The sequence below is a fragment of the Ursus americanus genome, chromosome 2 (assembly GCF_024610735.1).
Source record: "Ursus americanus isolate L20-20 chromosome 2, mUrsAme1.1.p, whole genome shotgun sequence".
Taxonomy (NCBI): Eukaryota; Metazoa; Chordata; class Mammalia; order Carnivora; family Ursidae; genus Ursus; species Ursus americanus.
In genome coordinates, this window is record NC_142128.1 from 89,923,494 (window position 1) to 89,935,881 (window position 12,388).

Here is a 12,388-nt window from a genome sequence, read left to right on the forward strand (position 1 = left end):
AGGGTGATAAGTACAAAACTAAGTTGATAAAGTGGTAATGGCATCTTTGAAGAAAAATGAAGAAAGATAAAAGACTAGAGAATGAAGGGGTAAGACTAGGGTCTCTTTTAGATTATAGACCCAGGGACGTTCTCTCCAGAAAGATGATATTTAAGCAGGGAGTATGTCTGGTTCAATTTCCTATTCCCCATAGCATTTTAGAAAGTGGTTGGTGTTCATGAAGTGTCATGAAGGATATTTAGATCGTATCTGTACATACAGGTGTTTGTGTACACTATGCTGGGGATTCAATCACCTTCACTGTGTATATTTTAAATACGACTTGGTTCTCCATCTTTTCAAAGAAAAGGAAGACCAGTATTTCTTAGCAGTATTTTCCAGTAGCCATCCCCAAATACTAGCAGAGTAAAAGCCCTTGGAAGCCACCCCAACAGCAGTGTTGTCTCAGAAAGGTTTTATTACAATCTCACATTAAGACGTGAAGTGGAGGCCTTCAAAGTTGACCTGGTTTGCCTCAAGACACAATTAGAACCCAGAACTTCTAAGTCCTTTCACTTCTACCACATAACTTTTAAATTTTGCCAAGAATTAAAATGAGAGAAATGCAGGGCCAGGGAGTTGAATGGGCATTAGAACACTAGCACAGGACAATTTGTTTGCCATAGAGATGGCCTTTTATGAAAAGCCAATCTCTACATGAGTCCAACACAATACCAATGTGAATTTTATAGTTACTTTCCGTTCTTCCTTGAAAACTGTCATTTGAAAAAAGTTCCATACGGTCAATTAAAAGCAAGTACGTTGTCTCTCTCCCAATTTCTCCTGGAGGCTCCTGTCATTTGAGTAACTGGGAGCTCAAGAGGACATTTTACAGACACTGTTGACTCCAAAACCAATGTCCTCCTTTTTTTTTTTTTTTTTTGGTCAGAGTTGACTGCAAGCTAACTCAAATAGGACTGTGTCCAGGTAGCTTTTAGGATCTTAAATAAACACAAGAGAAGGAAAGAGATGATAACTAGGTAGACACTGAAGATGGCGGTCATAGAAGGCCAAGCCATTCAACAGAAGGTACTGAAACTCATCAACGGCATTTTCTGGACTTGAACTGGGATAACATTCATGCTTTAATTTGTCCTAGAGGCCTTGATATACATACGTGAGTGAATACTAACGGAGAAGTAGGGTGAGGAACAGGAAAAGGGACAGCTAAAAACAATTTCCCCCTCCTAGAGCCTAACTAAGATCACATCCAAAGCACAACCAGTACCAGTGATTAATAGACTCATGAAATAACATAGATGAGAACGATCAGTTTGGAACACCTAGTCCACCCCACCCCCACCCAGACCAGCTTGAGCCGTGCATCAGTGTTCCCTGCAATGTGTTCTCTATTACTCTCCTGAGAGAGATCAGCTTACACTGTTATGTGGCAAAGCTGCTCCTTGGGCCGGTAGGTGTTTGTAACACGGAGTGCCTGAGCTCTCACCCTGAAGTCACCCCCTGAGCTCAGCTGTCTTCTCCATCCCCCTGTCCTCTATGCTGACCTCTACTTCACCACAGCCATTGGGCCTACACGCTAAGCTCATGTGGGACACACAAAGGTACCAGGCAGAGTCTTTCCCAGGCCCGCAGAGATATCCAGCAAATCACACAGGAGCGCGTGCGCACACACACACACACACACACACACGCTGCCTTTTTCTCACCATGCCACCATTCCACTCTTTACCCCCACCCCCATTCTCAGCAGCCACCAAGTATAAACAAAGAAACTATGGTCCTTTACCCACAGCCTCCTCTGGAGTCCAGTAACCTGAGGAGTCACACACACGCCGGGAGGAAGCTGTGTGCACGTACTGACGGAATGTCCCATCTTCAGTGCAGGCACCACACACACTGCCCGGGACCCTGGAAAGATGAAGGGGGAAGGGAGGTGAGGAGAAGTGGTAGGATGAGCCGGAATCATGAAATTCGGAAGGCCTCTGGAAGTGGGGAGTGGTGATGGGTAGTGAGGCCGTGGGGGGTACCTGGGAACACAACTATTTCTCAACTCATTTCCTTCTTGTGTAGACCTCATCTTTTAAAAATTCACAGTGACATGAAAATCTCAAGGTTATGAAGCAGAAGAATTTAACTAAGTCATAAAGGAGGCCTGTGGAGATGAAAGTGGGCAGCTTCTATCCTAGGAACATTCAACACAAAATAATTATAATCTGAATCTTTCAACACAAAACTCCTTACTAGGCTGACTTTCAATAAGTCATCCAAAGGCCCCTTACATTCCCCCAGCTAAAACAGACAGCAATTTTCAGAGTAAACTTAATAGCTATATGTGGTCTTATGTTTTAAACTCCCTACTTTAAATCACATATACAACATAAAAGTTGAAAGAAATGTGATGCCCCTTGGCTCTGCATCGCCTATGAGGAATACATCCAAATTTCTTACCATGATCCAAGGTTCTTCACTAGCTAACTCCAGCCTTACTCACCTGAGTTCCTCTACGAACTTATGTTCCCAGTGCAATGAACTAATCACCATTCCTCAAATACATCATACCCTTCTCACAGCTCTGCGAAACATGCTCTTTTCTCTCCTGACAAATAGCCTTTTCAAGCCTCTCTGCTTAGCAAACTCCTACTCATCCTTCAAAGCCCATTCAAGTGTAACCATTGCAGTGGCACTTAGCTTTACTCCTCTGTGAGAGGAGCACTCTCTCCTCTATGCACCCACCACAGCATCTGGCTCCTGTCTTTGGGCATTGCTCTGTGGTGTTGAAAATGCCACTCCAATTCTCTCCTTTGCCTGTGAGCAGGTCCAGACCAAGCTCTGTCTTTCTGAGCCCAGCACTTAGCACAGGGACTGACCTCAGCAGTTCCTCTGTAAGAGCCTGTTTTATGGGCATCCCTGAGACTATTAGTACAGTTTACAAAGAGCCCTTTAACCACTAAATAACGAGGGGAGATGAAGGCTCCTCTCTGATACTTAGAATCTTTTTAGAAGCCCAACTGTGAATGATGCATCTGAAAATGAACACATCAAGTCAAGGTCTCCCACAGGTAAAGGAAGAAAACGAATATCTTGTAATATACTAGAAAAACAGGGGCGCCTGGGTGGCTCAGCCATTAAGCGTCTGCCTTCGGCTCAGAGCGTGATCCCAGAGTCCCGGGATCAAGCCCTGCTTCGGGCTCCTCCGCTGGGAGCCTGCTTCCCCCTCTCCCACTTCCCCTGCTTGTGTTCCCTCTCTCACTGGCTGTCTCTCTCTGTCAAATAAATAAATCAAATCTTAAAAAGAAAAAAAAAGAAAGAAAAAGAATATAATTGTTAAATAGAGGTAATAATTATGTTACCAGCTCCCTTTTTTCCCCAGCTCCCGTTTCTAAGCACCTTATATGCCTGGCATTGTGCCACTAGGTGCTTTTCATAAATCATTTCTAATCCCTACAAGAACTCTGTGTTTACAAATGAGGACACTCAAGCTCAGAGAGATTAAGTCAACTGCTTAAGGTCACAGCAAGTTCCTTAATTCCCTTGAGCAAGTTCCCCCAAACCATCAAGTGTCCGGTACTTTGGCAATGAAAAGGTGCAGTTAACTCCAACCTCTGACTCCGGTCAGCACCCACTTCTAGTGTGGACACAACTCCAAACCACATTTCCTTGATGTACTTGGCCTCTCCGGGGCCGCTGCTGAGTGCGTGGTTGGGCTCCTCTCTGACATAAGAATTCCAAATACCTACTGGGGAGGAGTAAACATAACTCCAAGCGTGACACAAATCGCTGGGTATGTGACGTGAGTGTCCCCGACACACATGTTGGGAGGCCTCCACACTGTGGCCCACCTAGCTGAGAAAAGGAAGCAAATTACAGCCTTTTCTGCCAACAGACTCGCAGCATGCCAGTACTGATGTCTGCTTTATCGTAACGTTTGGACCAGAGGGAGAACTGAAAGATTAAATTGTTTACACGTGTTACATAAACTGATAAAAAACCCCAGGCTGCACATGCCCACAGAGGACTCACTGTTCGGCCAGTCCGACCGAAGCTGCACAGGGTCACCCTTGCAGGAAGAAGATTCTTAAACACATCACATTTGTGGACTCACAGATGGAGCCCTGAAAGCTTGGGTGCTGGTGACAGTGAGAACCGCTTTGTAGGATCATTAAGTTCTAAGTGATGTCATGCATTAAGCGTACAGCAAGGTATTGAGGACAAGTACCAAGATCCAGAAGGCTGGGAATACCACTTTGAAAAAGGATTCACCTGATTCCTTCCATCCCTGTCTCTGCCTGTCTTCTCTCCCAGGCTTTCAGGAAAGATGGGGTACATGGAAACATGCTCCAGGGGCATCCGGCTCCATGGCCGGGGCCTCATACCCAGTAGGGAAGTGTGACACCTAAAAGAGGGGCTATCTGCCTGCTAAATAGGAAAGCTCTAAGTTCAAAGAAATAATCTATTCCAGGTTCCCTGTTTCTGAAATTCCAGTGGCTGCCCCACATTCACCTCTATTCAGTTGTGGGGTCTTGGGCTATAGCCACCATGGGCTTCTCTGTGCCTTGGATTTCTCACTCATGTGGCAGTTGTGCTTACCTCAAGGACTGAATAAGACCCCTGCAGGTAAAATACCCAGCACAACGCTTCACACAAAGATGGACCAAAGAGACGAGAGCTACTCTTGCTATTTAACACACGGTGGCAGGGCTTGAAAGTGCAGAGCCTGCACAGGCCACCTACATGGAGTGCTGGCCCTGCTCAGGGAAACCATTCCCCCCTCCTCCCACCAACTGTCCGATGGGCTGCTTTTCCTACCTTCTCCCCATTTTACAAAACTTTCCCTGGTATTCATGTATACCAATATGCAAAGGATAAATAAAAGCTAATTTTAGATATAATGACTCTCTTTGAAAAACATGTATCAGGTGTCCATTGTGGCAAGCCAAGAGACAAAGATGCAAAGAGTAGTCCTTCCCCAAGGAGTTGTGGTTGAGCAGGGCAAACAGGAAAATACACAGATAATGATGCCACAAGGCCGCAGCCATAAGTGGGACAAGCACCAGGTACAACCGGAAGCAGAGAGGGCATTAGAAACACCACACAAGCCGGTGAAGGCCCTGTGCAGAGCTTATAGCAGAGGGCAGCCTGCCACCACCCCACCCCCAGAACTGCCTGAAAGGATGTACCTCACCTCCTTTCCCTCTGCTCCTGGACGGGTAGCAAAGGCCACCTCCGCTTTGTCAGTTCATCTTTATCACATCTGTCAACCTCTTCATGGCTCCTGGGAGCCTGCCAGCTATCACATTCTGAAGGAAACACATGCCAGGCCCCTCGCCAAGGAGTGAGCACACATGAGGAGCCACTGGCTACCTGAGAGCACCTGTGAGCTTTGCTAAGGAGACGAGGACGGAGCAGGACGGAGGGGCAGCCCCGAGCAGCGATGCACACGTTTATCATTCCAAACCGGGGCTCGCCTCACCTCGCATTCTTCCCCTCGTGCACGAGAAATGCCACAGAGAACACAGAGCAGCTCGCCCGTGGCAAGCACCTCTCTCACCTGTCATACACAACCCCACTAATTGGAGGAAGCCAGTGGATGGTGAGGGACGTGTGGGTCTGCCCGACGACCACAGGTGGGATGGGAATAGGGGCGGGCTTCCGGCTCTGACTCCACTGCTGATACACAAGATCCAAATAGCAATGCATCCGGGCCACCTGGTTAGGGGTGAAGCTGTCGGTGCAGTCATCATCTGTGGGGACAAAAAAAGGAACAGGAGGGGTAAAGATCTTAACCTGCAAAGAGCACCAAGGCCGGGGTGAAGTCTGCCTCGCTCATGCCCTAAGTCACGAGCACCCAGCACAATGCCTCACACTTACTGCGTTCCATCAAGACTTGTCAAATGACTAAATGTATTCTTTTCCAGAGAGTATCTAAGCTGCAAGTGGGAAAGAGAAGGCAGAGAACAGTGCTTGTTTATCCCTAAAGCAGGACAATTACCCTGCTGTTGGGCTGAGCCAGGGTGAGACGCGTGCCCTGGGGTGTAAGATTGCTCCTAGCTGATGGTTACGTATTCAGGAAACCACAAGATGGCAGTGTTTCGGCATACGGGCTTTTTATTCAAGAACGTTTCTGGAGTTGCAGACACCTGCTTCATGCCCAGTGACTCTGCCAAGGTTAGGGAGGATTCACTGGAGATGCTTAAGGAAAGAGAGAACCAAAACATCAAGGACACAGTAGGACTGGGAATGGAGGTCCCAACCTTCGTTCTGGAGCTTGCAACATCTCCCTGTTAGACTCAATTTTCATAGGGCTGGAAAAGGGGTTATCTTAGTCTCAGAGCCTTTTAATGAAAGCACATCAGTCAAACACTGTCCCGTTTCCTAGATGTTTTCTCTGCCCACTTCAAAGGTGGTAACTAAACAGCTCTGCCTTCTGCACCCCATTGTTTGGTTTCCCCTGGCAAGGGCAACTGTGTCCTTGTTGGGAAGCAGGGATGCTGGTCCTTATGAATTCAATGCACCTGAATTATACACCAAAATGAGACTTGGATGGAAATATATTGATAAGTCACAAGCAAGATCAGCTCACCACTCTTTTCTTCCCTTCAAAGGCATGACCAAGTTCCTGTGGTTTACCTTTTTTTTGGATAGTCCTAGAATTTATCACCAAACAAGCCCCTGGACCTTACAGAAAAATCATCTCCTTCCTTCTCCCCTGGAATAAATCATCAAATCAAATCAGTCCTTACTTCTAGGGATAAATTTGAGTCCATCATCAAAAGAATATTATTAGTACTACTGTTTGTCAGAAATGAGGAAGTGAAAGAGGAGGGGAAGAGACATAATCCAGGATAATAAGACCAGATAATAGGGTTGTTCCCATGGCCAGGAGAGTAGTACCATTTTTTTAAATGAGACAGCATATTTTGTTTTTTTTTTAGACAAACTAAGACTCAGCCCTTGGCTAGTGTTGGAAGAAGTGAATCTGATACCTTTAAAAATAACAAAATAAAAGGAATATACAAATAACAAAATAAAAAGGAATCCTGATCTTGAGCTTAAAATTAACCAGGTCCATCTTCTTGACCATCAACTTCAAAAACAGCACAGAGCCACCTTGACCCAGAGACCTCTTTCCCCATCATTGTTTGAGTCTACTTCGGAGTGAATGCCTGAGAACATGGGCAAGAACAAGAATAACCAAGTTCTAAAGGTCAAAGGAATCTCAAGAGAGCTTTTGGTTTTGTCCCCTTTTTAAACTCTCCAAGATAAAAGTGTCTTCTTCTTTTGACCTTTAGCAGAGGAGAATCCAGTCCAAAAGATCCCTTAATATCTTCATATTTCTTTAAGTTCTTCAACGACACAAGAGAAAAGACTATGCCATGATAAATACACTTCAGCTCTCTGGCAGGAATGACTGCTTCACAGACCTCTCCACCTCCCACACCTCCACACCCCACCCCAGCCACAAAGGGCTCCCAGGTAATCTTAATAGAAAATATTCACATTGAGACTGTTGTGGTACCTGTATAGCTCATGTAGTTGCTGAATGGAGCCCCTGGGAAGTGGGTGAAGCCACAGGTGTCATTGGTAGGCTCTGGGTCCTGGCACAGCTTACTCTTGGGAGTAGGGGCAGTGTCGGCACAGAGGTCTCCTGTATCCATGGATGGCACGGTCTCCCTACAGGGGTCATCACAGGATTCCCTCTCACTGACCCCTTTGAAGACATGGTAGAGTCCCAGGACATGCCCCACCTCATGGATCATAATGTTGGTATGGCCAGGCATGCCATAATAGGCTGGGTTGAGGACAACGCCACCTGCAATGGAAGGTTTGGAAAACATCTCTAAGCATGTAATGAATAGCAGCCCTCTGATCCTTAATTATGGCTTCTGGTAAACATCGTGGTCAATTTCAGCCCCTAAGGGAACACTTTATAACTTCTAGTGGCTTTCAGTCCCTGCTCTTCCCTTTAGTCACAAACACCCTCTAAACTAATCAATAAAGACGTCTTTAACCCCTAACAGAGATAAGTCCTGTACTAGAAGCCAGGGATAGCAATAAAGACAACATGACATGAGAGAGGGCCAGGATTCTCAGGGCTGACTGCACATTAACATCACCTAGTGGAGTTAAAAACCACAGATGTCCTCAAGACCTAAATGTGAGACCTGAAACTATAAAAATCCTAGAGGAGATCACAGGCAGTAATATCTCTGACATTGGCTGTAGCAACATTTTTCTAGATAGGTCTCTGAGGCAAGGGAAATAAAAGCAAAAATAAACAATTGAGACTACATCAAAATAAAAAGCTTCTGTACAGTTAAGGAAACAATCAATAAAACTAAAAGGCAACCCACTGAATGGGATCATATTTGCAAATGACATATCTGATAAAGGGCTAATATATCCAAAATATATGAAGAACTCATACAACTTAAAATAAATAATCCTATTTAAAAATGGCCAGAAGAAACGAGCAGACATTTATCAAAGAAGACATCCAGATGGCCAACAGACATATGAAAAGATGCTCAACACCACTCAACATCAGGGACATGCAGATCAAAACTACAATGGGATGTCATCTCGCACCTGTCAGAATGGCCAAAATCCAAAACACAAGAAACAGTAAGTATTGAGGAGGACATGGAGAAATGGGAACCCTCTTGCACTGCTGGTGGGAATGCAAACTGGTACAGCCACTCTGCAGAACAGTTATGGAGCTTCCTCAAAAAGTTAAAAATAGAACTACACTACTATCCAGTAATCACACCACTGGGTATTTACCCCCAACCTACAAAAGTACTAATTCAAAGGGATACATACACCCTAATGTCTATAGTAGCATTATCTACCATAGCCAAATTATGAAAGCAGCCCAAGTGTCCACTGATAGATGAGTGGATAAAGAAGAATGGAATATATATACACAATGGAAGAGTGTGTGTGTGTGTGTACACACACACACACACACACACACACACACAGAGGAATATTATTTAGCCATTAAAAAGAATGAAATCTTGCCATTTGCAACAACATGAATGGAGTTAGAGAGTATAATGCTAAGTGAAATGGGTTAGTCAGAGAAAGGCAAATACCATATGATTTCACTCATATTTGGAACTTAAGAAACAAAACAAATGAGCAAAGGGCAAAAAAGAGAAAGAGAGAAGCCAAGAAACAGACTCTTTTTTTTTTTTTTAAGATTTTATTTATTTATTTGACAGAGATAGAGACAGCCAGTGAGAGAGGGAACACAAGCAGGGGGAGTGGGAGAGGGAGAAGCAGGCCATCAACAGGGAGCCTGATGTGGGCCAGGACCCTGGGATCACGCCCTGAGCCGAAGGCAGCCGCTTAACGACTGAGCCACCCAGGCGCCCCAAAAAACAGACTCTTAACTACAGAGAACAAGTTGATGGTTACCAGAGGAGAGGTGGGGGTGGGGAATGGGCAAAATATGCGATGGGGATTAAGGAGTGCACTTGGGATGAGCACTAGGTGATGTATGGAAGTGTTGAATCACTATATTGTACACCTGGAACTAACATAACACTGTATGTTAACTAAACTGGAATTAAAAGAAAAAAAAATTAAAAATCCATTACACTGTTGATAAAAATGTAAATAGGTACAACTATGGAAAAGAGAATAGATGTTCCCCAATATATGTTTTTTTAATTATAATTAATTTATTAAAAAATAAACTTATATGTAGAAGCAAAAACAAGCAAACAAAAAACCCCCACAGATGTTCATTCTAGCCCAGATGAAATGAATCCAAATATTCAAGGACGAGGATATATGCCTCAGTATTTTTGTACAATATTTTATTTATTTATTTGACAGAGAGAGAGAGAGAGAGTACAAGCAGGGGGAGCGGCAGGCAGAGGGAGAAGCAGGCTCCCACTGAGCAGAAAGCCCAACGCAGGGCTCAATCCCAATCAGACTTGAGCCAAAGGCAGGTGCTTAACCAGCTGAGGCACCCAGGTGCTCTGCCTCAGTATTCTGTAAAACTTCTCCAGTTGAGAACCATTGGTCTGGGTGAAAGCATATGTGGTTTAGAGCCAGGGAAGTCTGGGTCTGAATCCTGACCCTCCACATACCAGCTCTGAGTTCTTGAACAGCTATTTGACCTTCCAGAACCTCAGTTTTGTTGTCTGTAAAGTGAAGATGATGACACCTACTTCTTGATTTTTGTGGGTTTGGGTATTCTAAAGCATTTGGCACACCGTAAGAGTTTAGTAAATGACAGCTATGTGCGCTACTTCTGATTTCATGATCCCTACTCACAAGGAGCCAACAAGCATTGAGACAAAAGACAAATCCAACTAAATGACCATGCAATTCAGAATGTCAGAGGCATTGCAGGAATATGCCCCACTGTCACCTCCCCCAAATCTCCCTGAGAACACCAGGGGAGGTGTTTCAGAGAAGAGTTCATTGGATCCAATCTGGGCCTGGATGAAAGTAGTGGTATCATTGTAACTTTGCAAAAAGAAAGGCTAAAGACTTCTAAGTGCCCTGACTTCTATGTGTCTAGCTTCCCAATCCCAGCTTTCCAATCCCAGATTCCTAATCCCTGCTTCCTTCCTCTCCCCATGTTTGAAACCACTTGACCGTCCTTCTTCATCTCCAAAAATTGTCAGGATCAGGCATCATCCTCATCTCTAAGTCCTGAAACAGGTCATGTCAATAGCTCTGGACCAACCCTCTGGTTGTGTCTCCAGGCTGCACCTGCCCCTCTGTCCCAGATCTGATCCCAATTCCCAAGACTTGCTTCATTCATCCTACCTGAGCCCTTCCTATGTCAATAGTCTAGTGAGTATAGCAGTCCCCCCAAAAGAATAGCCCTGCCTCTCTTTCGCAAGATCATATTCCAGGGACTATGTCTCATTCCTGAATTCTGTGCGATGCCCTACAGACAACTACATAAATGGTTTTATGGGCAGAACAGAATCACAGGGTATCTGGTGCCACACCCACTGGTTTCTGCAATAAGTGACTCACTCTGCCCATTTAGTGACTACCTTACTTCAAATGGCAGTTTCTAAACTCAAGTTTTAGCTTCTTACCTTCTACTCAGGCATGCTGACATTAACCAAGGCATGCCAAGACCCGTCCCGAAATATACTGTCTACTTTCACATCTAAAAGAGCCAGACCTTATCCCCCTCATGTATTATTTCTATCACTTCCAGTTTCCTTTTATAAAATTATTTTCTGTATATTTCTCTCATTTGTGCATCATTACGTCAACATAAAGTAATTTGAAAACAGATCTATTTTGGTAATAACCAGAATGCCACATATTTGAATAAAGCCAGCAAAATACAGTAATTCCATTTTTCAAGATGCCGACCCCTTCTTTACATCAATTGCAGTACTATTCATCATCAAAGTTCATACACCTTTATGCTCTCATCTCTTCTTCATTCACATCAACGGAGGTGCTCAAAGAGCAGTGCTGTTTGTAAGTGCCTTCACTCCCTTACAGCTTTCTCCACACATCCTTCCCCCCTACAGACACTTAAACTCTTTCCTTCTTCCTTTCCCTTCCCCCACCTCTAAGCAAGGCTTGGATTCAAAAAAACCAATCTGACAGAAACAGGGCTTCGATAGGCTACAATTCAGCTATAAAGTTAAGTATCCACATGCAGTAGTTAGTTCTTCCTAAACCATTAGGCTACAATTCAGCTATAAAGTTAAGTATCCACATGCAGTAGTTAGTTCTTCCTAAACCGTGTGGTAGCCCATGGTTAAGTAGGCTTGAGAAAAATGCAGCAGGCCACACCCACCTCTTGCAGATTTGCTCCTAGCCTGAGAATTGTTCTGCTAAAGGCCCTAAAAGCCCCGCAGCAATTTTGTTTAACCCTTTCCTTCCCAAACTCATTTGCACACAGAATGCGTTTGGGGTAGGACACCTTTTGACGTACAGAATACTAGCTTCCTTAGAGCACAATTCTTGGAACACTACCAAAGACAAAGAAAACTCCCAATCAGTAGTTATTTTCTACTCACACGTTTAAGTCCTCTCCAGTGGGAGAAGAAAGGGCTGGGGTGTCTGGATGGCTGAGTCAGTTAAGCATCTGCCTTTGGTTCTGGGTCATGATCTCAGGGTCCTGGGATAGAGACCTTCCTCAGTTGGGTTCCCTGCTCAGCGGGGAGCCTGCTTTTCCCTCTCCTTCTGCTGCTCCCCCTGCTTGCGCTCTCTCTCTCTCTCTCAAATAAATAAAAATTCTTAATTAAAAAAAAGAAGAAGAAGAAAGGGGTTATAGCTGAACAGAAATAAGATTCCGGGAAGAAGGGATGGCAAAAATAGGAAGGAGGGATGACTGGGAGTGTGGTCCTGGGGACACTGAAGGAGGATATGAGGGTGGTCATTATAAGAGTGG

General features: G+C 44.7%; 1 protein-coding gene across 1 annotated transcript in view; it reads right to left on the reverse strand.

The window, feature by feature from the left end:
* Positions 1-12,388, reverse strand: part of PAPPA2 (pappalysin 2) — a 260,116-nt gene that overhangs the window by 136,056 nt on the left and 111,672 nt on the right. Inside the window, exons 4-6 of the mRNA XM_045811473.2 lie at positions 7,517-7,810; positions 5,549-5,741; positions 1,787-1,908 (exon numbers count right to left, since the gene is read on the reverse strand). Coding sequence (XP_045667429.2) covers positions 1,787-1,908; positions 5,549-5,741; positions 7,517-7,810 — 609 coding nt within the window. The remainder of the gene's footprint in view (positions 1-1,786; positions 1,909-5,548; positions 5,742-7,516; positions 7,811-12,388) is intronic.